The sequence below is a fragment of the Lissotriton helveticus genome, chromosome 4_1 (assembly GCF_964261635.1).
Source record: "Lissotriton helveticus chromosome 4_1, aLisHel1.1, whole genome shotgun sequence".
Classification (NCBI taxonomy): Eukaryota; Metazoa; Chordata; class Amphibia; order Caudata; family Salamandridae; genus Lissotriton; species Lissotriton helveticus.
In genome coordinates, this window is record NC_136063.1 from 507,923,476 (window position 1) to 507,949,701 (window position 26,226).

The 26,226-nt window shown below is 45.0% G+C and overlaps 1 protein-coding gene across 6 annotated transcripts in view; it reads left to right on the plus strand.

Moving 5' to 3' along the window:
* The window catches only part of SNX16 (sorting nexin 16), a 249,202-nt gene that overhangs the window by 135,398 nt on the left and 87,578 nt on the right, over positions 1 to 26,226 (plus strand). For all 6 annotated transcript variants that reach the window (XM_078687097.1, XM_078687099.1, XM_078687101.1 and 3 more), the window contains exon 5: positions 4,318 to 4,387. In XM_078687097.1, coding sequence (XP_078543223.1) covers positions 4,318 to 4,387 — 70 coding nt within the window. The remainder of the gene's footprint in view (positions 1 to 4,317; positions 4,388 to 26,226) is intronic.

Below are 26,226 nucleotides of genomic sequence, written 5' to 3' on the forward strand. Positions count from 1 at the left end.
GCATGCATCTTGCTCCTAGGATACACGCTGACCAAGCCCTATCGGACAAAACGCATTGGCTACAGCAAAACCAGAGTAGAAAAAGAAATGTTTTAAATGAAAAAAACATGAATTAAGAATCTTGTACCAAGAAAAAGATTCTTGGAGACAGTATATTTTGCTGTCCAATTATGAATGTACACTGCTTTCATTAACTAAAAAAAAAAAGATTGGGTGTGGGTGCTAAATCGCATTTCTCTTTAAATTGGAGTTTTCTCCTGAGTTGAAGACTAAGATGACTGGTCCTAAAGATTTGTGTACTACAGAGTTTTAAGTAACAAGTAACCCACGAATGTGTTGTGTGCAGTATCTTTGTCCCCAAGCCTCTTCTTTGTAAATCGCTTATTGTGAGTATTGTGCGAGAGTTGCAGACGTTTGCAAGATATTCATTGGTGTTAACCACCAGGACTCTTGAACCGTGTTTATTGTGGAGTGTTAGCCCAACACGCCACTTTTCTTACCCATTTTAGATTGAATAGTGTGCACTTTAAGGTCGCCTTCCACTTCAAAATGCTTGGCAGTACGACATGATCCTCTGTCGTTGTAATAACACCTCGAAACAGAGCACAAGCTACGTTATATTTTTTTGCTTGTATTCTGAACCTCTGTCCTCCTTTCTGGTTCCTGTTTTGCATAGGTGACACGCAAGACAGCACCATTTGGGATTGGAATTTTTGCAGCAACTTTCTACATTAGAGAGTTGTTATGTAGTGTTACATTCTAAATAAGGTTCTAGCTTTAATAATCAGGACACTATATTAAGAGGTACAAATATGAAGTAATCATGATTCCTGCGGGATTATGAATTTTGACAGTTGTGTCCCTAATGACCAGAGAGACCATTTACTTGTAATTTTGTTACATATTTATTTGTAAATATTTTTATTTTATGACTTTTATGGTAAATTTTCGAATAAAGATTTGAGACTGAACTGACATTACTGCCTGGCAAGCCAATCCCTCATCCCGCAGTAAGTGAGAGAGCCTTAGTACAATGGACTCCCTGGATAGTTCTAAATCCGGTAGGTTGGGAGCGTACCCTAAACAGCTATAATGGTTTTAACATATGGAGAAATACTTGCTCTAAAGACTGGGGGGTTAGGTATACTAAAAAAGAAAACCACTACCAAAAGAAGTGCCTACGTTTAAGACCACAAAACTCCTAAGAGGGGAGGTACAGTCAGATAATTTAGCAGATCACCCTCAAAAAGCTTTCTTTCCCCTACATTGGAGTCTTTCTTTGATTTATTATGAAACATCAAGCCAGAAAAAACCTATCCAACTATAGACAGATAGCTTCACTTGAAAAGTTAGCTGTACCTGGCTCGCAAGTCTGACGGCCAGAGCCTGCTGGCTGGATATTATAGGATGCTTCATGTTAATGACTAAATCTGTGAACACTGTTAGATATCAGACAGCAATCTGAAAGACTTCCAGGGTGGTTGATATCAGTTCTGGTTCCAATGACTTCAAAAATCTACATATTGAAGTGCCTTATACCTACACGGACGTCGGGATTTCAGAATGGACCCTAAACAAATACAGCTCTATATGAATCGATGCAGGATACTGATCCAACATGAATAGTGTTGCAAAATTCAACAGAGATGTGTAGAGGAGCTTTCTTGTACTTTGTTCTAATGTGCTACATTTCTAGAACTTCCCATAGGCGCCTGTGGGAGGCTGCTTTGTTATGTTTTGCGATAGTGGTTGCTGGCTTGAATCAAAACAAATGAACATAAATGTGTCCTGGGAAACTGGAGCATTTAACCTCAAAATAATCAATTTATCATGTCCTTGTGTCATCAGTTACTTAGCAAACCATTGCATTGCCTATTTACGCCAGGTTCCTCTTACCTTCGGTATAAAAGGACACAGTTGGAACCTGAAAGCCTTGAAGGCAAGAATTAAAAGGAGGAAACCTCTCAAACCAAAGTGACATTTTTAATATATTGCAAAGACTAACTAAGCTTCCAAATAATTGTTCACTTTACGTTTCTTCTGTGCTACCTGAAGCAGTTCTAAGTCGTTACTGTCCCTAGCATGAGGATTTAAGTTCTGAAGAAGTCACATATGTAAAAATGGCCGTTGTGGCACCGGTGTCTGCGAATACTCGTGGTCGTGTGAAAATGTTGCAGCTGCTGACGTAGCCAACTACTGTTTGAGGATGTGACCTGAGTGGATTGGAATTGGTCGATTGCCTTATTTTTATTAGGCGTCTCCCTCCGTGTCTTTCTCCCACTCGACTAAAGTAATAAAAGACCGTTGTGAGATTAAGTAAATGGTTTAGCCCTAACCATGGCCATGTCATTGTGGGTATGTCTATGTGCAGGCAAAGAGGACTATGTGAGCCCCAGTCTTGATAGAGATTGAGTTTGACAAGGGAGCATGCCTTGATGTTCTGCAGTTGAAGGTTTATCGACTGCGTTGTGCTTCAGGTCTTGCTTGCAGTGTTTTGGTCTGATGCTTGAGAAGAAAAACTGCCAACTTTGAGGGTAATTTTGTGTAGTAAAGTTCTTACCATTGGGTGGTTAAGTGTGACCTGTATGTATTTGTTGATGTCTGGGATTGTTGCACATGGGGAGATAGATGTGTCTTAGTGCAGTCGTGGCCGGCATGACTCGTGGGTGGGGGGGGGGGGAAATGGGGTTTCGCACAGGGAGGGGGTCGCGCGCAAGGTTGGGGGGTAATTTGAAATAAAAAACGTACCTTCGCCGGCTCGGTCCCACGTCGTCGGCACGCTTCATCCTATGCGACAGGAAGCAGGCAGCCTCCCTCCCCTCCCCTAAGCCAATCACAACGCCGCAATAGCAGCGTTGTCATTGATTGGGACGCCGACCAAACAGGTGTCTATGGGGAGGGCATTTTCTCCATGTAGGCTGCATGCTACCTACATGGAGGAAATGGTGAGTGCGCATGACTGGTTTGGTCGGCCCGCAGAGGGCCGACCAAAAAGTCAGCCCCACAACAGTGTGCAAGCCACTTCTCCCCTGCCATAGAGCAAGCCCGCCCACCCGCCCCCAACCAAACGCTTATGCTTTCTCATAGTGTGAGAAGCAGAAATATAAAATGGTATTAAACTACCATTTTATGTTTCTGCTTTTTGCACTGCCAGAAAGCTGTGGGGCGACGCTCCTCCACCCACATGGAGTCGCCGCCCCTGTCTTAGTGTGGTGTTCATGTGTGAGCTTTGTGAAAGAGTTTTGCCCCTTAGTGGAAAATCGGTGTTTTGTGAGTGCTCTATACCTAGAATGATCCTCGAGTAGCACTTGGAGTGTCCCAGAAGCTGGGCAGATACCGATAACATATGGAGCTCTTTGCGTGTTGTTTCAGCCAACTTTATACCTGTAACCAAAATCGTGTATTATCAAAGCCCGTGTTTGTACTTCCGTGTATACAGTTCAAGTAAGCAAGGAAAGGAAAAGTTGCTCCTATTTTGAGATGCATCCCTCCTGTGAGGAGGCCAACCAGTTTCTACTATCTCTTGGCTTAGGTTATAAAGAAGCCTGTAGTATTACAAATGTGTGGATCAGGCATATTCCATTCTCGCTCCACCGATTGCAAAGAGCAGTCGTCCAGAGTTTGGGATGTGTTGCTTAGAGCTCGTATACATGTGCCCTTTGAAAGGCAAGCGTTTCTAAAATTGTCAACACATTTCCCGTTCGTGTTCCCTTCCTGCTTTATTTATTAAGATGTTTGGTAAACCGCTAAACCTCACCAAGGCTGGAACAACAGGAAACGATAACAGAGAATGTTCTGAAAATAAGAGACAAGCCCAGCCAGATGTGAAGATCTGTAATGCTTTGATCATTTTTAGGACAACAGTAGACTTAATTTAAAGCAAGTTTTCCCAGAGACTGGTAATATGAAAGTCTCCGTAGTCTAGGAGAACTAGAGTCACTACAGGGTAAGTCAGCTTTTCATTTTTGTTGTCTGAGCAGCTAGAGTTCTCTATATGTTTAATATACTATGTTCTATGTTTGGCTCAGAATCGTAAAGAGGACTCTTCCTGATAGTTATATTTCCTGTCATAATTATTTTCCTTTCCTTGCATGCATGAAAAGATAATTTCTTCAGATTGTTATCTATGTTTTCCCAGATTTTGCCAAGGAAGTCGAACTGGTGAAAACGTCTGTCCTTTTCTATTGTAGGTAGCATGTGGGTATATACCTCGACGCTGAGGTATATGATTAGGATTCAATTATCATAACTTGAATATGTGCATTGGTTCTTTTTGTACGTTTGTGGCTCATTTTATTTTTATTTTTACTTTTGCAGCCTTGCAGTTAGAGAGTTTTTATGTCTTGATGACCCTCCAGGTCCATTCGACAGCCTGGTAGAGAGCAGGGTAAGTTTTTTTGAATGTTTATTGTTGCTGTTTGCTGTGAACTAAAGCATAAAAAAATATACTTGCATTACCTGACGCATTTTGAAAAATAGATTGATTTTAGATTTCACACCCCACAGGAATGCTTTTTGGCTGAGTTGTACAATTTACCACAATTTGAAAGTGACTTGAAACGTCATGTTTGCAGCAAGTACACTGCTCTCTTCGGATACCAAATCACACACACACACACACACACACACACACACTGCAAAGTGGTTGAATTTGTCAGTTCTTATTTGAAATCTCATCCATGAATAACACTTCTCAGTGCTACATAATGACAAGTGAGAATAAGTCTGCGAGAAATTCCAGGTTCTTCACACTGCAAAAAGACTATCCAACCATGATTTTTGATCTTGATAAATTTCTCATGAACACGTTGGGAATCAAATGTAAATGGTGGTACTGCATTAAAAAAAGTTAACAGTAAGGGATTTTCATCACTGGTCATGTGAATCCTGGTGCTGAATAGACACAGAAAACATGCAGATGAAAGCATCTGGAAATCACTGTAGTAAGGTAGCCATGGTTATCTTATTCATTCCATTTACAGACTCTACTTTGCCAATAGAAATTGGAAAAAAGTCAGGCTGACCAGTGACAAATACTTCTGAAAGAAGTTCTTGATTAGATGAATTGGTGTAGGCCTTCCTCTTGCCCTCAGGGAGAAGATTAGTAAAACATTTTCACGTGGTGTGCATAGTTTCTTTTGATGCTAATTCCAGAATGATGTGTAAATCCTGTGAGAGTAACGCACTCTCCCCTAAATTGTACTGCAAGTATTGAATATTGCTGCACAGCCAGAAGTGTATGCTGTGTAGTACACCTGCCCATCGTACTGTAACTTCAGCAAATTGTTGCACAATGATAATGTGTGTTGATGCACTTTTACTGAATGTAAAAAAGCGTGAAATGAGTAGAATCCTTACCTCTGGATTGTACTATTCTCGCTATCCAGTGTTACACAGTAATGAGCATGTGGTGAATACAATGGTCACTATTGATTCATGTTATCACCCTGCCTGCTGATTTTGCAACAGAGTCAATGAATGAAATTGAACGATCACAACGTGGATTTCCCTTGTTGCCCTTTTTAAAAACTGGAACAGTAGTTGGTTGCTTTCCAGAATCCCAAGCTGCATTGTTATAGGGATTCTGCACATACACAGAACTATGTGCAGGATTATGGGACCTCGGTGTATAGGGGCTAAGCCTTCCCACCACCTTAGTGCCCACAAGCCCAGGACTGACTATCTATAGTGGCTCATTCACTCTTCCAAACACTAATGAAGAAGCCAATGATTAGACACCCCAGAACACAACACTCCCAGATCTCTCAGGAATTGTCTGAAAAGAGGACACAAGGCCTTATCCCACAAGTTTAAAAAAGATGTGCATTAAATATCTGGTGTATTTTCCAAAATGGAGTGGGAGATTTGTGTTCAGCAGCGAGTGTATCTCGCTTGCGGTTCTGGCCACCTGTAGTTCGAAGGTCTCTTGCACTGATGAGAGAGCCACTTCTTGTTGAAACAATAGCGCTTTGAGTCTGCTTAGTTTATTGAAATCTGTTTTCAAAGTTGGAATGGAAGGCCAAAGCAAACTATCTACGGTCCTATGTGGGGGTGGGAAAAGGACATTGCTACAGTAAGTAACCCGTTGCGAAACAGTTACTATGTACGGGATCCCGGCCCATAAGCTGCAGCAGTCGTGGTTATTTAAAATAAAATAACTGCCATTCAAAAGCAAAGTTAATAAGGAAATAATAGCTGGGACGGGCGTACCTTTTAAAAAAACTAGCCAGATTAGGGGCTGACACATTACTAGCGCTGTGCAATTTAACTTGTTTGCAGACTAGGGAATGTCCTACTGTAGAATCGCAATTGTCCCCTGTGAGGAAAACCTCCTTATCCGCTTACTGACATCTGCATGTGAAAGGCAATGGCCACAATTCATGAATAAATGCACTTCCCAGGGTCTCAAAGCATCCAACAGTAACATGTTGCATGCAAGAAGTAAACAAACAGTGAGAAGGGCAGTGAAATAACATCATGTATTAACCACACAGTTGCATCTGTTTCTGCTACAGATAAAGGTAACTGTTCTAATTGTTCTATGTGTAATAAAGTTTAAGTTGCGTCCCTTCATATATATACATTTTTGTTTAGCAGTCAAATTAAACAGTAAAAGCATTCAAATAATCCCATGGAACTTTCTAATTTTTGAGCGTTTGTAGCGTCAATGCAAATTGCATTACAGAGTGCAATTGATTTTGACCATGATACAACACAGATACACCATTCTGTACAATATCAATAACAGAGGAAACAATATTATCCAAGGTGTAAATACGAAAGATAATGTATTAATACTATCAACCACTGCAAGAACTTTTCCTAAATTAGCTAGGTCAATTTGACGCAAGCGCATCGCAGTTTTCATCTGTCATAGTTTCCACAATTCATTATATGCTTCATAAATAAATTGTTTTGATTGTGGTGATTTTGGGGCTAAAATAAAGTCAGCCAAATTGATGTCACCCGACAAAGGGACAGGTGTTGTTTCACTGACATCAGTGTTGAGTGTCCCAACCATTGTTGACACAATGTCCCCACCGAATACGTGGTGACTGAATGAGAATGTGGGAAACGTGGATCAGGCCTACTTTGTGTGAAACCAGACGTTGCATTAAGAAAACGCAGTTGACATGCATTGGAGCTAGTTGGCCACAATAACCACCCCAATGGTTCACATCAGAGGAATTTATACTACCATTTAGGAACAAGGCATATAATTCATCAATCGTGTGTTTGGTGTGTGTAGGTCATGTATCATACTCCGCTAATTAGAGAATAGAAACGAGATTTAAAAAACGAGTAGTTTGTTGCACTGTGTCATTTTAAAAACAGAATTTGAGTCAGAATGAGACATGCCCGATGCAGTGCGTCAGTGCCTTGCACCTTCCAATCTTTAGTACCCCAAATAGATTTCAACTCAATAGTGTCTTTCCAATGTTCTTAACCATGTTAGGCCAAACCAGTCCTAAAGGAATTAGAATAAATCAGTTGAGTGCTGTCAATATGAATTTAGATTGATATGGCAATTTTAGCTTGTAGAAATAGGACTCTGGATTAGAAATAGTATAATCGGAAAAGTATGTGAACTTACTCCTTTGAGTATTATAACTCTCTTGTAAAGGAGTCGGACAATGTTCCCACTGTGTAAAATTAAAAATTGGTCTTAGAGTGTTTGTTTTGTGCAAGAAATGATGGCCATAATGTTGGTAACAGAACACATTTGCATAATTGGCCAAATTCAAAAATGAATCTTCAGCATTAAAAGCAGCATAATACTTTAAATCAGAAAACAGTGAATGATCGGCTTGAACATCCCAGTTGTCCAAACGGACGTCCATTGATACCACATCTCCTAAGAAAACGCTGAACATGTATGGAACGTTCAGGACCTCTGTTGGGCCATGAATAGCGAATGCAACTTTATCCCAAACAATGCCATCAGCAACAGGGAAAGCTGAAATGTTCATGAGGGCTTGATCTCTTTTCATTATATGGGATGATGTATGGGGGGGCCAGAACTCCGTCAAAGTTTACAGCAAAGCGTTCGGGCAAATAATGACCCTTGATGAATAAGAAGAGCACTGTCATAAACCCAATCTACATGTAAAGGTATATAAGCGTGAGTACCATCCAGATGTATGTCCAGGGTGGGACTAGGTAAGTCTTCTTGAACCAGGTAATGAAAAGACGCGTACTTGTCAGAGGGGTTACCGCAGATGAGCACGAAGAAGAGGAGTTTGACGGAAAAACTGGTACGATCCATAAAATAACCACTCGCTCCCAAACGCAACAATGGAGGCTGTGCAGCATCAGTTGGATTATGGATGCTACTGCCCGGAATGTCGATAGCGACCTTAACTGGAGGACAATCATTCTTGATGTGTGCATCTGTGAAAGTAGAAGCTACAACATGCAAGAAATTGATAGAAGTTTCCAACTCCCCCATAATCACGCGGGGAGTAGTCGCGGAAGCTGAAGCCATCGGATCTAGTGGAAGATCTCGGCATGGAATACTTGGAGTCATACTATTCAGTATCTGCTGTATGGTGTAGCTTTACATTGTCAATAGAAATACATCTGTTTAACTTGCGGCCAGGCAAAGGAGGCAAAATTACTGTAAGAGTACCTTCAATCCAAGAACAGGGACAGCTGCACAATAAGAAAGACCAAATTATTTTTTGTTCTCCAGCTTTTCCTGTACCAGATCACCAACTTTAGGAAGCCATCCAGTAACGGGAATCAGCACCACTGCTTCAGTGGACGAGGGCGAATGATCTCTAGCCAGTGTGTCACAGGTCTTTTGTAGTTCCTGTACATAGTAGAATGGTTATCTACGTCAAATGTTGCTTTAAGTCACGGTTCATTCGCTCCACTATTTAATTGCCTGGAGGCCGGTATGGGGACGAAAACTGCACCAGCACCCCCAGAGACTTCATTGCCTCTTTGTAAACCCTAGAGGCAAATGCAGGACCTTGGTTGGTCAGAATGGAAGGTGCCACAGGCAAAAGTCCAGACAAAGACACGCAAATCTCTAATGACATTTTGAGCGTCAACACTGCGCTGCGACCAAACCCACAGAAATCGAGCGCATGAATCCACTGCAACAAAAATATGTTTATATGCATTGTCAGATGTCAAAGGACTGCAGTGATCAAGATAAATACAACCAAACGGTTGTTTAGTAATATATAGTTGTGTATGTTGTGGACGTGCAACAGAGGAGGATTTAATCAGTTGACAAATGTCACAAGATGGTACATAATTACGGGTTTGTTGGTATAAACCACACCACCAATAATGTTGCTGTAAAATAGAAACTGTTACAGAAACTCCGGCATGTGCAGAAGCCATGCCTTCATGTGAGGATATGATCAATGGTAGTCTGCGGTCCTCGTTGGGAATCAGCCGATCCCCAATGGACGGAATAGTTGCAAATGGGACTTGATCTCTAGATAAGTGATATGAATAAAATGAAGGAAAACCCTGTGGGAAGTCAGTTCCATCCTTCGTCGTAGCAATTGCCCCAATTATATCATGATAAATTTTAGTCATGAACCTAGTGACAGCTGCTACTGAACATGTGGCCACTGCAGATTTGGCTGCCTCATCAGCCAAAAAATTACCAACAGCATGTGCTCCCACAAGCTGATGTCCAAGCGTATGGATAACATGAGTGAGTGGCAAACGTTCCTTAAGTTCGGACACACGTACCCAAAGCGTTTTATGCTTTATTGCCCTACCTTCAGAGTCTCGATAATCATTCTGAGACCAAAAGAATAAATTGTCATTGAAAGCCTGCACACAGTAGTAGGAATCGCACACAAGTGCTCTCATCAGAATCAGCTAATTCTAGAGCTAAAATCAAAGCACGCAGCTCCTCTAATTGAGCTGTACAGTCCCCAAGCGCCTCTTATGGACGGGGATGTAAAGCTTTGGAATTCGAAACACTCACCTTTGTCACTGCCTCTAAAGCCGGTACAGGTGAGACCATAAGAATGCATTTCCCCTGGGCCAGAGAGCAGTCCTTCAGAATCACCATCTGGACCGTCGTAAGAATTTTATAAATGGTGGAAAACGTATCTCGGCCGATGTGTACAAATGCGATTTGTAAGCAGTGGGGACTGTCCCTCATTGAACATCAAGTAAGTGAAACCTACCGTACCAGACGCAATGCTTATGATCAAATTTTGGGAATTATCACGAGTTAACAAGAAGTTAGTCGCAAGCAGATCAGACTGCAAAGACCGAAGAATCGTGGTATTTTCTGGAAGCGAGTTGGAAGACGAAAAAGAGGTTTGTAGCAACGCGTAAAGCGGCTTGATAGGCTGGGCATAATCTGGAATATATGTCCTCCCAAATTTAAAAAAACCCAGCAAAGATTGTAACTTCTTGAGAGTAGACGGAGATTGCAATTGGGCACATTTCTCCAAAAAGTGAGGGGCTAACCCCTACATTCATTGTTGAGCTCATAACCCAAGAAGAGTACCGCCAAGTAGGTGATGTAGGATTTAGCTAAATTAAATTTGTACCCTAAGTCAGCAAAAGACAGAACGACCCGATGTACACGTACAAGATGCAGTATTAATTTGTCATCCGTCAAGTAAATGTCATTAGCGTACGAGAAAGCATCAGGGTCTATATCGTGCAAAAGAGACACAACACATGCAGCAAAAGCCCCAGGACTATTCTTATAGCCCTCAGGCAAACGTGTAAACCTGTTTTGATTGCCGACCACGGTAAATGCGGTCAAGTCACGGCTTTCAGTAGCCAAATTGTGACTATAAAAGCCATTAGATATGTCGAGTGTGGTTTTATATTTTTTACGTACTATGTTACCTGTCAACATAGAGGTATGGGTGTTCTGTACCGCAAACATGACTGTTTAAATTTTAGTAATCCAAAACTATGCAATATGAACCGTCCAGTTTTAATATTGGAAAAAGAGGATTATTCATTTATGAAACACAAGGTTCAGTCACACCTTGATATTCCAACTGGGCCAAAATGTCACTCACAGATACTTTTGCATCCCGCTTGATCCGATATTGAGCTTGTGGCTGTGGCATGGATCGTAAAGGAATTTCATGTGCTGGTGAATCTTTATCCCAGCTCACCTGATTACCATACACAGCCCGCGCTAGGGCTAAACCCCATTCCAAAGTGTAGGCCAGAGATGTAACGGGAAAAACTCAGGACTAATATGTCCTTCCCTGGGAAGAAGCCAAAACGAATGGAGGAGGCCAATCTGCCTCGGCCAACAAAATGCCATAAATCGGTGTGTCCCCACAATTTTTCTGGAGTAGCACATCAAAACGATTTTTTATATTTTATTAAGCCTTTCTTTCGCCTTTCTCTTCCTATTTTTCCCCCCTCTGCCTTGCTGCACATCTGCCTCTCCCCACGGTCTGCAAAGGCTTGTGTTGATCTCTAGTAGCCACCCCAGTCACTCAACACGCCTGCTAATACAGTTCTAGTACAATACATGTGCTGCACATGCATTGTACACATACACTCTCTCTTTTCATACAGCATGTCAGTACAGGGTTCTGTGTTTCACATCACAGCTGACCCTTGACGTCCCTAAACCATTTTCACACTGACACAGCAAAAGCATGTCTTCAAAACCCTGACTAATTCAAGATATTCTTTTTTCAGTAGGTCCTACCTCCCTAGAAGGGAGTTTGCTAGAGCCACTGGATCCTCTCAACCCTTATCCTCAAGGAAACATGGAGCCTTTTGCACTCTCAATGCATCAGCTTCCTACAGCTGCTTCAGGTCTTTGGCAGTTGCAGTCTCCCAGAAAGGGGACTGGAGAAATGCTGGTTTGGCAGGTGCCTGCCTCTGGGACGATGTCAACTTTTCAGATGTTCTCTGCAGTTGCAGACTCTAGGTTGATCCGGGTGCACGGTACAGGAGCACTCCGATGACAGTGATGCCATTCTTTCAGCCACAGCAGACTGCCTTTTTCATCCATCATTGCTTCATGTAGAAAGCTTGAAGAGGTCCAAAATGAGAACCTTTAGTGAGACCAAGGGACCCCTTCGACACATGGTTTGCTTCCTGGCTGTTCCCACTCCAGGAAAATGCTGGACTTCTTCCCCTGGAATGTCTCTCCTTGCAGGGCCAGGCACATCACTCTCTCAGCAGACAGCCAGGCTTCTAGTCAGATCTCAGCACCTCTAGCAAAAAATGCAGACTGCAGGTGAGGTCCTCTCATCTTTGGGAGACAAGCTGTTAAGCAGACTCCAGCCCTGGTTACACAGCAGTCCTTCACGTTTTCTGTGAATCACTCCCTTCCTATGTCATGCTGAACGTTGACCTGTGTCAATGTGGGGTGGTTTGGTTACTACATTTAGTCAAATCTTTTAAACAGTGAATATGCATTTCAGAAGCGGTTTGGGGTTTATTCTCTTTCAGAATACTCTCCATACCCACTTTGTACAAAGTGATGGTTCTCATAGCAGGTTGCAGTGGGGCTGGCTCCAAGCAGGAGCATCCAGAACATGAGCACAATGAAGTGTGAGTTCTCTGCAACTCGCTAATATCTGCCTTCCTGAAACAGCAATCCGTCAGATAAGAAGACAGGCAGTGCCTTGAAACTTCCTAGCCTTGAACAATATAAACAATAGGCCCATCTTCCCCCCTACCAAATGCTAGTGCTCAGGGAAAACTAGTCAGCAGTACTTTGCTAACAAAGTCCTCAAGGATTTTTTTTAATTTGGCCCACCTCCATCTTCTCCACTTTAGTGTCTGGGTCTCTACCTTTCAGCCACAAAAATTCAGACAATACACTTCCAATGTCTGGGGGGGGGAGGGGGAAGCAGTCTTCATCCTCCATCTAAACCATGCTTAAACCAAGGGTATCCACAATGGTCCCTCTGACCCCAGCATTTAGTTGCACAGGAAAGAGTCCTACTACCATACATGTGGTACATACACATGCACTCGAGATGCACACAGGATGCCTGCACCAGGTTCTGGGTTTCAAATCGCAGCAGATCTTTACATGAGTTTCAGACTAGGCCTCACTCACACTGACATAGGATAACATTCTGGTTCTGTAGTAGGGGATCTCTGTTATAGTCATAATCTAGTGAATAGTCCCGCCCATGTGCGTGGACCCCGGAGCAATCAAAAATAATCTCTTAAGGTGTCGAAAAATGCAGAACTGCACAGACACTTAATAGAGAATTAAAGACCGACAATGCAGCCTATATCCACAGGCTACACTGTCCAGTACTTAAACTAGAAATTCCACCAAAAATCCACAAACAGCAAAGCCTGTCCAGATTTCCCTTGCTTAAACAGCAAAAACCCTCTGGAATGATAGAGAGGAAGACATGGACAGACAAGCCCCATAGGCTGCCATTATGCGGCTCAGAACAGGATACTGTGCCTTTAAGAAAACTTTCCAGAACTTCACAGTATCCCAGAATGCACTGCAGGTCCCTTTTACTTTCAGTTCTTATTTCCGGCTCCTGCAAGCAGGACCCTGGAGCATTAAGCTCTCCCTTTTCAAGGGTTTGTTGGTGATATTTTTCACTTTTTTCAAAGTTATTTGAGTACTTTTCTTGAAGTACTTTGCTTTTTCTTCCCGGTTGATCTTTGGGTGCACTCTTATTGTCAAGTATGCCTGCGTTATTCGACAAATGCCCGGAGTGTTCCAGGAAGAAGGCCAAGTCTGACCCACACAAGGTGTGTATCATCTGCCTTCCTTCATCCCATGTCCCAGAGGAGTGTGACATCTGCCAGGGTTTCTCTAGCAGGACCCTGAGGGATAGGATGAAGATCAGGCTTTAGGGCCTTGAAGACAGAAGACGGAAGGCACAAGGTGGGTCTGGAGGGGCTTCATCTGCCCATGCTGAGGCCTCTGGGGGCTCCCCAGGGGCAGGAAGACCAGCAAACGTCCCCATTCACCGTCTGCGTCGATTGCACCGACCACGACGTCGAGAGGGATGACTGCAGTCTGTTCCCCGTCTCCCCAGGGCTCAGGGTCGAGGCGACGTCTACGTTCGGCGTCGGGGGACCTGAACAGGCCGCCGGAAGTCTCCAGTGACGATTTCGTCGTCGTCGAGTATTCGACGTCGAGAGGCCCGGCGTCGGCGCTCGCCGTCGAGACGACACCGCCGTTCGCCGCCGGCGAAGAGGAGAAGGTCGTCGTCGAGGGGATCCTTGACGTCGAGGAGAAGGTTGCCGTCGAGGCGTAGAAGGTCGCCGTCGAGGCGTAGGAGGTCGCCGTCGAGGCGTAGGAGGTCGCCGTCGAGGCGTAGGAGGTCGCCGTCGAGGCGTAGGAGGTCGCTGTCGAGGCGAAGAAGGTCGCCGTCGAGGCGAAGGCATTCGCCGTCAATGGATCGGCGCTCGCCATCGAAGAGGCGAAGCTTGCCGTCGAGGGGCCAACGCTCGCCGTCTGGTCGCCGTTCTTAAACGCCGGGAAGGCGCGGAGGGAGCTCTGGCGCCAGGAGTCAGTTTGGCAGGCGTCAAGTGCCTATGGCAGACTCTCCAAAGTAAATCAATTGCGTGACCCTTAATTGAGTGACGTCCCCTGGTCACAGCGTGATGCCCATAGATTGGGTTGTAAAGTTCCACAGAAAGTTTCAAATTAATTCAACTATCTTCAAACATCTTTATTTTCGTCATTTCCAAAGTAATTTTCACAAAAATAAGTAATCCAGCCTTATGGATAATTGCTTTTGCGTCCAATGCATTTCGGCTATATGATAGCCTTCATCAGGGACTGGATTCTACAAATCAAACAATCGAATAATCACATATGAGGATATATCAGGGACTCAATGTCTAATTCACATTTGGTATGTTGATAAAGTCTCAGAATGGTGCATAGTCATGCCGTGAATTAAAGTGATAAGTAAGAAAATCCAAATATAGAGAACTGTTTTAACTAATGTAAAGGGTTTCATTAATTTTCGCTTAATCTGTGTGAAAGCTGAAACTGAATGTTTCGAAGTATGTGATACGAACACACCTCCACCAGATAAATAAAATGAAAACAAACCGTGCACATGTGATGAACAGAACCGTTCGAGTGTGGTTACGCAAAGAACTCTTCGCATGCATTTTTTACCATGAAGGAGGAAATGTGTGTACCCGCTTACCGGTTACGCTGAAAAAAGGTCCTGCGCGCCAAACGCGGAAGTTGTTTCCCGATCGAGTTCGAAGGCACAGGTTAAATCACCGTGTTCTTAATGAATATAGAAAGCGGACTAGGTCCCTAATTATTCAGTGAAAACGGCCATGATAGTGAATATAGAAAACGGGCTGAGGTCCGTAATCATGTGGTGAAAGCAGCCATGTTAGATAAGGGTGAAACGTATAGACCAGAGTACAAATAAAATTAAAATAAAAGGTGAAGCAAAATATCGTGATCATCATGCGTAAAGAGCTCTTGGTTAAAAATTGAAAACTGTGCCACAGTTCTATTCGTAAACAATAAAGACGATCTCTGTAAACAATTCTAAAAAACTATGTAAGATTAATCAAAATGAGGAGTTAAAGAGAAACAATATAGCCATCACTATCATAAGAAGGCAATTAAAAGAAAACATGCATAGTACATTTCAGTTAAGTATATTATGATAAAGCTCATAGGTAGCAACTGAATTCAGTCCGGTCATTCATTCCAGTTGGTTTAAGAGTTTCACATTTAAAAATCCAAAAGTTTTCTCTTTGCAGCAGGTTTTTATGGTTGTCAACACCTTCACTTTTTTTACAATTTCTAAAATGGTGAACCTGAGCTGGCTAACGTTGTGTGAAGCTTCACAAAAATGGGTTGCAACAGTTGATTTTGTTTGTTGCGAATGTTCGACTTATGTTTGTTTAGTCTTACTTTCATCTCTCAGTCTTTCCCACATATCCTTGTCCACAGGGACATTTCAATAGATATATGATATTCATAGAATCACAGGTTGCTGACACACGTAGTTTAATCTTATATCCTTTGCTTGGATGGGTAATGACATTCCCTCTAATAATGCTGTTGCAGTGACTGCAGTTGTAGCAAGGCAATGTACCATGAAAGACTTCATTAGCGCTCTCAGTCCTGGATTTAATCATGTTGCCTAAGTTCGTTCCCCTTTGATATGCAAAAAGAGGCATTTCTTTGAAAACATTATTGAACTCTGCTTCTTGGGATAGTATCGCCCAATGTTTTTTAATGATGTTCTTAAATGCTTTGCTCTTGGTTGAGTATTTCGACACAACGACGATTCTTGTATTCTCTTTTTTGGGGGCTTGAATCAATAGGTTTTTCCTTTCTTTCTGAGCACATCTAGCTTTAGCATCATCTAGTATTTTTTGAGGATATCCTCTACTTTTGAATCTTTCTTCCATCTCGTTGATCCTAATCTCTGATATCTCAGGGGATGATACAATCCTTTTTACTCGCAACATTTGCGAGTATGGTAAATGAGTTTTCAAAGGATTATTGTGAAAGCTGTTATGGTGCAAAAGATTATTGCGATCAGTCAATTTCCGATATATGTCTGTTTCGAAATGTGACCCATTCCTGCAAATTTCCACATCCAGAAATGTGATTTTGGTGGTATTTATCTCCGATGTGAATTGGATGCGTTCATCACGTGTGTTGAGCTCACTAATAGCATGTCTTAGTTCAAGTTCTGAACCAGTCCATATGATGAACATATCGTCTATGTATCTCAATATCATTTTCGTGTTGGACTTCCAAGGTTCCTGATCAAGGATATGTTTGGTTTCAAAATGTTCCATGTACAAATTCGCATAGACGGGGGCTGCCGAATTTCCCATGGCAGTCCCGGTCAACTGCAAATAAAACTTCTCCTTCCATTTAAAGTAGCTGTGGAAAAGTATGAAATGTAGTAGTTCCATAAGGAACACTTTAAAGTCCAATTCCATCTCTGTGTTGAGCAATGTATGCTCTATTGCTTCCATTCCATCTTGGTGTGGGATGGATGTATATAAAGATTTAACATCCATGCTACATAACGTGACTTGTTCGTTTTCTTCCAGATGGACCATTCCTAGTCTTTCCAAAAAATGGGTTGTATCCTTTACATATGTCTTCATCCTCATCACATTTGCCTGCAAGTGTCTATCCAGTAGTTGACCTATGGGTTGATGTATGCTCCCAATTGTTGATACAATGGGTCGAAAGGGAGGGTGCACCAAGTCTTTGTGTATCTTCGGCAACATGTGTATTGCCGGACTCCTGGGGTGGTTTGTGATCAAAAATCTTTTAGTTTTTTCATTTATTATCCCATCATCGAAAGCTTTATTGATAATGTCCTTCAAAATCTTTGCAAATTGTTCAGTGGGATTATGATCCAAAAGCAAATATATTTGTTTGTCCCCTAGATGTTTTTAGGAAATCTAAGAGTGCAAGCGTGACGAACCTCATTTTGTCAGACTCTCCAAAGTCCCAGCCTAGTAAGAAGGGCGGTTCACCGGGCTCGGTGTACTCTGATGTGTATACCCCTGCTTGGCCGAAGACAGTTACTCCGCCTCCTCCTCCTCCGTTACCGAGAGGACTTCCTCCGTGGGCTCCCACCCCACCTCCACTTCCGCCTCCTCCGCAGCCTCAACCGCAACCCCAGTTGCCGGCTGACAAGCCTCCTCCGATTCCTCCGAGGAACGGTTCGTTGCCACGATTTCCTACTCTTCCTAAGGGGGCCCCTCGGCCGAGGGCTCCATCCAAGCCAAAGTCTCCCGTCCCGTTGGAACCGGCTGGGCGACCGAAGCCAAGGAAGTCGCGATTCACGTTCCAGGATGTTCTCTTGAGGGGTGCTGCAAAATTGGGAATCACGGTGACGGCTCCTACACCTACGACGTCTGTGATTTTTGAGACACTTCATAAGAAGCATTTGTCTCGCCCTCTACTACCGCTCGTGCCAGGATTGGTAGAGCCAGCGGAGGAACTGTTCCTTACGCCTGCAACGACATAAGCCGCTCCGCCCCGACTTCTTAAGAAGTACAGGGCTCTGGATTCCGATCCGGCTTTTCTGAGGATTGACCCTGTTCCGGACTCTGTTATAGTGACGGCGGCCAGGAAACAACACTCTACCTCTCCGTCTTCTACCGTGCCTCCGGATAAGGAGAGCCGATGGATCGACTCAAATGGCAGGAAGGCCTGTGGGACGGCCTCTACGTCCATGAAGGCCGCTAGCGATACGGCTCTGCTAGGGCGTTATGATCGTGCCCTGTGGGAATCCCTCCAGCAGTTCGCGGAACTCCTGCCACGAGATAGGAGGGAGGATTTCCTGGAGATCCAGAAGGAAGAGATGCTGGTCTCGAACCAGGTCATCAGCGCGGACGCTGATGGCCCTCTTTTGGCGGCCCATGAGTATTGTCATGGGATCAACCAGCGACGCCATGCCTGGCTCAGGCTCACATCACTCAAGCCGGTGGCCCAGCAGCCAGTGGCTAATCTGCCCTTCTCGGGGGGGACCCTGTTCGGGAAACATGCAGATGATGAGATGGCTCGCATGAAGGCGGAGGCCGAGACTCTGACGGCTGTGGGCTTGGAGAAGCCCAAAGAAAAGAAAGCCTACCGCCCGTTCTAGAGACGGTTTGGGGCGAGGACAGGCTTTGGGACAGCAGCAGCAACAGCAGTTCCGGAGGCCCTTCCAGAAGCGCCAGAAGGGTAGAGGAGGTCAGCAATCCTCTACAGCGAACAATGGCGCGGCCGGGTCTCGACCCTGAGCTGTTACTTCCCCTACATCCGTTACCCGCTCCGGTGGGGGGAAGCGTTCGATTTTTTTTCTGGCAGAGTGGAGAAAAATTACTCGGGACAAGTGGGTGCTGAATATTGTTTGCAATGGATACAGTCTTCGGTTCACCAGCCCGCCTCCATCAATTCCTCCGGTCAGCTCGCAGTTTCAGCTGCGCGAGCTCCAGGCGGAGGCCGATATCCTATTAAGGAAAAGGGCGATAGAAGACGTACCTCTGTCTCAAAGAGGAAGAGGTCTGTACTCCCGGTTCTTCCAGGTTCGCAAAAAGGACAAGAACGAGTTCGGGCCCATTCTGGATTTGCGACAAGCAAACAAGTGGATTCGCAGAGAGAAGTTTTGCATGCTGTCGTTGCATCCGATTTATCCTCAGCTGCAACGGGGAGACTGGCTGTGTGCCATAGACCTACAGGATGCATACTTCCATGTGCCCATTGCACACAAACACAGGAAGTTCCTGCGATTCCAAGTCGGCGCCAATCATTATCAGTACACAGTACTGCCATTCGGACTGAAGTCTGCGCCCAGAACATTCTTGAAGTGCATGGCAGTGGTAGCCGCACACCTAAGGAAGAACAAGGTGTTTGTCTACCCGTACCTGGACGATTGGTTGATCAAGGCCTCCTCCTTCTCGGAAGCTCAAGCGCACTTCCAGAAGACGTGCGTTCTCTTGAACAAGCTGGGGTTGCACATCAACATGTCCAAGTCTGTCCCGACTCCGGTCCAGTGCATCCAGTACTTGGGAACCTCCATCAATACGCTGTCAGCAAGCGTGTCTCCTTCAGGGGAGCGCCGATTATCACTCCTTCGGAAGGCTCAAGCTCTTATGACCACTCCATCTACAACAGTGAGGACGGTGTCTTCTCTACTGGAATTGATGGCCTCTCGTATCTTCCTCACGCCACACGCACGGCTGCACATGAGACCATTGCAGGAGTGCTTGGAGGATCAGTGGGATCAGAGGAAAGGGTCTTGGGACGACAGGATACGACTGTCTCTGCGTGCTCTTCAGTCTCTGAAGTGGTGGTGTTCGGCGGAGAATCTCCTGAGAGGGGTTCCCTTCCACAAGGACATTCCCACGCAGACTATCGTGACATTTGCGTCTCTCCACGGCTGGGGGGCGCACTCCGGAGACTTACAGATTCAAGGGGCGTGGTCCCAGACGGAGTCCACGTACCACATCAATTTCCTGGAACTCAGAGTTGTTCACTTGGCGCTGAAGGCCTTTCTTCCGTCCTTCCAGACCAACTCTCTGCTTGTGCAAACGGACAATACGACCAGGATGTATTACCTCAACAAGCAGGGGGGCTCGAGATCGCGCACCCAGGAGGCGCAGGCGATCTGGCACTGGCTTCTGGCCAGAGGACTGATGATAACGGTTACCCATCTACCAGGTGTGCAGGATGTTTAGCCAGACGCACTGAGCAGACTGATTCAGAAGAATCACGAATGGGTCATAAACGACGAAGTACTAGGAGAAGTCTTCGCAAGGTGGGGGACTCCAGACGTAGATCCGTTCGCCACCGCCGAAAACAGCAAATGCCGAGACTTCGCCTCCAGGTACTACCAGCTGGGGACGCTGGGGAATGCGTTATGGATCAACTGGTCGAACAGCTTTCTGTATGCTTTTCCACCCATTCCCCTGATTCCGACGGTTCTCATCAAGCTGTCCCAGTCCAGGGCGCGGATGATACGGATTGCCCCGGAATAGCCCAGACAGTGGTGGTTCACGGACCTGCTTCACCGGTCTCTCCTTCCTCACATGAAGCTGCCGTGCCGGCCGGGCCTTCTCACGAAGTTCGGGGGGGCAGATGTTGCACCCCAACCTCTCGTCTTTGAGTTTGGCGGCATGGCTCCTGAGATAGTGCAATATGGCCATTTGAATCTCCCAGAAGATTGCATGGACATACTGAAGGAGGCTAAGCGACCTTCCACTAGGACTTCTTATGCTTACAAGTGGAAGAGGTTTTGCATCTGGTGCAAGTCCAAGAACTATGACCCGACGACATGTAAGGAAAATGTCATCCTTCCATATCTTCTTCATCTGGCGCAGTCTGGCCTTAATGTCCATTCAATTAAGGTTCATCTGGCTGCATTGACTGCCTACAGGAAATGCCCATCACAGACTTCCTTCTTTCAGATCCCTGTGATCAAGGATTTTTTGGAAGGCTTGAAGAAAGTGTTCCCTCCTGTCCGGCTTCCTTCGCCTTCATGGGAATTGAATGTGGTGCTGTCCAGATTGATGAAGGAGCCTTTTGAACCTATTCATAAGGCTTCATTGCAGCACCCGTCCTGAAAGGCGGCGTTCCTCGTGGCCATTACATCGGCCCGCAGGGTGAGTGAAATTCAGGCGTTGTGTTGCCAAGAACCTTATACTGTATTTCATACTGCTAAGGTTGTTATGCATACTCACCCTGAATTTCTTCCTAAAGTTATATCTGACTTTCATGTTAACCAGACCATAACTTTGCCTACGTTTTTTCAGAATCCTTCCTCTCCAGCGGAAAGGTCCCTGCATTCCCTGGATGTCAGGAGGGTGTTGAAATTTTATCTGGATAAAGCCAAGGATATTCGTAGGTCAGACCAATTGTTTATCAATTATTGATCAGTCAGGACAGGTCTTGCTACCTCTAAACAGTCCATTTATAGGTGGATTGTGTCCTGTATACAATTGTGTTACCAAAAAGCTAATAGGACCTTAGGGGGTAAACCTAAGGCTCATTCCACCAGGGGCAAAGCTGCCACGACTGCTTTGCTACGTAATGTTCCAATTGCAGAAATCTGCAAGGCGGCCATTTGGAAGTCGGTCCATACTTTTGCTAAGCATTACTGCCTGGACACTGATGCCAGGGCAGACGCTCAGGTTGGGCAGGCTTTGCTGCGAAATCTGTTCGCACAGTAGTGGTGTTATTTCTCTTTTCTCCACCGCCGCTTTGGTGTGGGGATGGGCTTGCCATTCTATTCACTAGATTATGACTATACACAGAGATCCCCTACTACAGAAGGAGTAGTTTCTGTCCTGTAACTCCAGTTCTGTAGTAGGGGTATCTCTGTTATAGTCATAAGCGCCCGCCCTGCTCCCCGGTGGAGAGAGATATTCATGTAAGGAATGCTACAGGTCTGGCGTGTTAAGCCTTCAAAAAGAACTGAAAGTAAAAGGGACCTGCAGTGCATTCTGGGATACTGTGAAGTTCTGGAAAGTTCTCTTAAAGGCACAGTATCCTGTTCTGAGCCACATATTGGCAGCCTATGGGGCTTGTCGGTCCATGTCTTCCTCTCTATCATTCCAGAGGGTTTTTGCTGTTAAAGCAAGGGAAATCTGGACAGGCTTTGCTGTTTGTGGATTTTTGGTGGAATTTCTAGTTGAAGTACTGGACAGTGTAGCCTGTGATATAGGCTGCATTATCTGTCTTTAATTCTCTCTTAAGTGTCTGTGCAGTTCTGCATTTTTCGAGACCTTAAGAGATTATTTTTGATTGCTCCGGGGTCCACGCACATGGGCGGGACTATTCACTAGATTATGACTATAACGAAGATACCCCTACTACAGAACTGGAGTTACAGGACAAAAACTACTCCTTACACTATATATTCAACAACATAGCATGCTGCCACCATGGCTTAATGTGATGCATCCTGGGCATCAACATACTATGTAGGCATGCTTGGTGCACCCTCCTGGTCACAGGCATGTCATGAACCTAGACCTCACATTATCAGGACAAGACTGGGACTCTGTACACAGACATAACTTAGCATGGCGAAAGGGCCAAAGAAAATGTCAGGATACCACTTAACTTTCACTTGGGATGGGGTACATGCCCATTTACAATGCAGAGGGTTTTTCCGTCCAGACTCCCATGTCCTGACTTCTGTACTGCATGTCTTTGCACAGCTTGTACTGGCCTGTTTCATAATGTATTTAATTGTTTTCCATCGAATGTATGAATAAATTAGGATGTCATTGTGGTGTCAACCAACTAAAGTGTTCCAGTACAAGGAAATTGAATAGTGGTGATTGAGGCCCAGCTAACACGGGGCACCAAATTCTCAAATAACAAGAGAAGCCCAGAAAGGCAGAATTCTTAGTTCATTCTGAAGGCAAGTCGAAGCTCTTGGATAATTTGGGGAGCATTTATTGTAGAAGAAACAAGCAAAGGTGTCTTTGTTGATATTTGGGGTGAGGGAGAGCGATTAATCAAAGAGAAAAATTGTAGTCTGGAGAGTTTTCAATGGCTTAGGTTCAGGGAGGCAGCAGAGCATGCCCATCCTGTTTTCCAGCCAGGATAATTGTTAGAGGAGCCTTCCATTACCAGGATCTCAGCTTTGTCAGAATCAGGCCAAATAGCATTATCATTTGGATGGGTACCACAAGTATAAACTGGTGAAAGGTGAGCAGCGCATTAGCCTACTGTTTTTTTTTTTTTTTTAAATAGCCACATTTTTTATTTTCAGTGTTTTTTTTTCTCCAAACATGGCATTACATACACATCTTTACCAACCCTCAGCTGCCCACCCCCTCCCACAACCACTTTACCGTCTTTAAATCGACTTGCTCTTGCACTGCATTCTCCACTTCCGCATGAGTCCATAATAATCCCGCCATTTGTCCCACACATGGGAGTGTTTCTTTGGGCATCCCCCTGCTTTTTAGATAGATTCCTCCTACTTTGAGCACCAGTCCATTGCCTCTCACCATTCCGTAACTGTGGGCACTCCATGTATGTGCAATATCTTATTTAGTGAATAAGGATGCCACTCCCACCAGCACCCACTCTCCCCTATTCCCTCCTACGTCTGTGAAGACCCCCAATAGTAGCTACTGTAGGCGTGAGGTCTCTGATAATTTATGCATCCGAGATGTGAGTGAAGAATGAATGCCAAAGGAGTGTGTGATATTGTCCAGGGTACCCTGGAGCATGCAGCAAGATATGGCTTTGTAAGTAGAGCAAAAGGGGTGGATGGATTTCTTGCGAGCAGTCCGCTTAAAAGGACAAACTCTGAAGGAAATTCTGCTGTGAGTTATTTAAACAAGGTTTGATGAGACTGTGCCAAAAGTGATGTCTAAATCAATCACATCATCAGTCCCAATTTGACAGTAGTGGCTAATTCAGATGATAATCGAGAACTGAGAGTTCACCCTCTTTCAAAGAATTGGTGGGAAGAAACTGGCATGGTAGTTCTGAAGCTGCTGTGAACAGTCAGATTGCAGACAGTTTTTTTAAGGAGAAAGGGCCACCAAAGTCCAGTTGCAGGCTGAGGTACATATTGCAAAGGCGTGTGAGGTTAGGGAAGATGGTATATTGGGTTTGCAGAAGAATGTGGGCACGGCAAAGGAGAGAGGGAGATGCAGCATCAATCGCTGGTTGTCATTTTACTTTAATGCGCATAAAATGCATACTGTTTAAATTTAGCAGGCTATAATGCCTTGCATTCAATGTACTATGTCCAACGTTGGCCTCAGTAAGTCCTATCCAACTCTAGTCAATCCCTCGTGCTGTACACACATTTCTGGCCTGGAATTACACCTACCTCGAGTCTTAGTGCCCCCTACTTAGCTCTGACTTTAGTTCCCAAATGCCCACTCGTGATCTCTAGTGTCTTAGGGGCTTATTTACAAGCCTCTTGTGCTTCAGGTACGTCACTTTTTCCCATTTTAAAAGTGACGCACCGGGGGCACAAGGGTCTTGAAAATATACCCCTTTGTGTCATAATCCTATCTATGGTTAAGTGCCATCTCTAGGCATACATTTCCTTTCCTTAGTGGATGAACGAGAAACGGACCTATGCAAAACATATGGGATAGTGTGTTTCTAAGAAACTTAGGATGTAGAGGGGATTTCATTTCTCTGTGGGTTTATTGCCTTCCGGACTAATATCGAGGCCTCCCCGCATAGCAGAGCAATGTGAGACCTGGCAACATACACAAGCTTAGGACTAGACTGCTCCACAGAACAAATATCATTTGATTCCGGAGTTATCCTGAGTGTATTACTATCTTTTCCCCACAATATTAGGGTCCTGGTAACCAATATCTATAATTCACCATCTGCAAAGATAGCTTTGAACATAGAGTTGAGAAGTTTCTTTGAAAAAACACTGCTAGAGTGGTCCTTCTCGCCATTAGTCCTGCTGATTGATTTAATATACATCCATACGTGTTGAAAAAAGGAGGGTTCAAGCATATAATGAGGTCTTGGAACGGATACATTTTAGGCACTCAGGTCGATATTTTTACCTTTTGGTCTCCAAATTAAACCTTATTAATATTTTATCCGAAGAAGAGCATGTCCCTATTGCAGGCCCGACTTTTAAGGGCAGAGGTAATAGCGTGGCCAAGCCGCAGACCAAGATGGCCGGGCGGCTCTGAAGCTCCGCCGGCCTCTTTGGCAATCGCACATTATCCCACTCTCCAGTGCGACCAACTGCCATGTATCGGACCATTTTGATAAGGGGAAGGGTTCCTGAACCGGCGTAGCCCAACAGCGCCGAAAACATAGCGTTGAAGAGACAGATGCGCCATTGCGGCGACTCGGCATGAAAATCCATCATGGCGGCGATCTGAGAGGCGGAAGGAGTCCGGAGGAGACATAACGGCTATGGCGCACACCGCTGGGTCCCAGATGGACCGGGTGCGGTGAGTTGGCAGCTGTGCGCCAGCGAACCCGGCGAGACACTAGCGGGAGGTCCGTTGGCCTCATGCGGACGTGGCGAAGAGTTACCCCCGTGCAGAGCACAGGTACAAGCAGGGACAGGGCCTGCGTGTGCTTACCGTCATCCGCTTAGGCCCGCTATTATACACTGCTGCAAGTGCCCACGGGGGTGCTCTGAGAAAAATTAAGCCTGCGCCTGACTGGGCCTCAGCCGTTTCCCCCCCCCCCCTCTGGTGCTCTCCTCATTGGCGCCACCTGCCCCAGCTGCACCTGATATCGGCCACAGACTCTTTTCACCTCCTTAATTGTAGCCACCACAGTAAGTCCTGTCCTGCCATCCCAGAAGGAACCAAGTGACCTTGCAGCTCGCCTTCCACCAGAGGAGATCCTGGCTCTAGTGTATATGCCAGTGAACTGATCATTGATACCCTGAGTTTTGGAATTCGCTACCGGCCCTCGAGCCAGATATGGCGACAATCAGCCTCCTACAATGCCGTCATGCACAGTAAACGCGGCATAGTCGCAGCCACAGCCTGTTAAGGTGCTAAGTTAAGCATGCCTGCACTATCTAATTCTCCTACTCCAAGGCCCTTTGTCCTGCTTCAACAGCGCAACTGCGGCATGGGCCGCAAAGACCCAAAACAACGTCTACTCCCATTCGAAAAGGTTGCGGAGACTGCCCAAGAAGACCCCGGTAACATGGCGGAGGGAGGGCAAAAGGCGGCCACACCTGATGACACTGCCAACCAGATGGGTTCTCTCCTGCAGGAGATACGGGCAAGCTTCAAGGCGCTCGATGTCCACTTCGACTCTCTAGACAAACACATAGCGAACATGGGAGTTAAGATTCA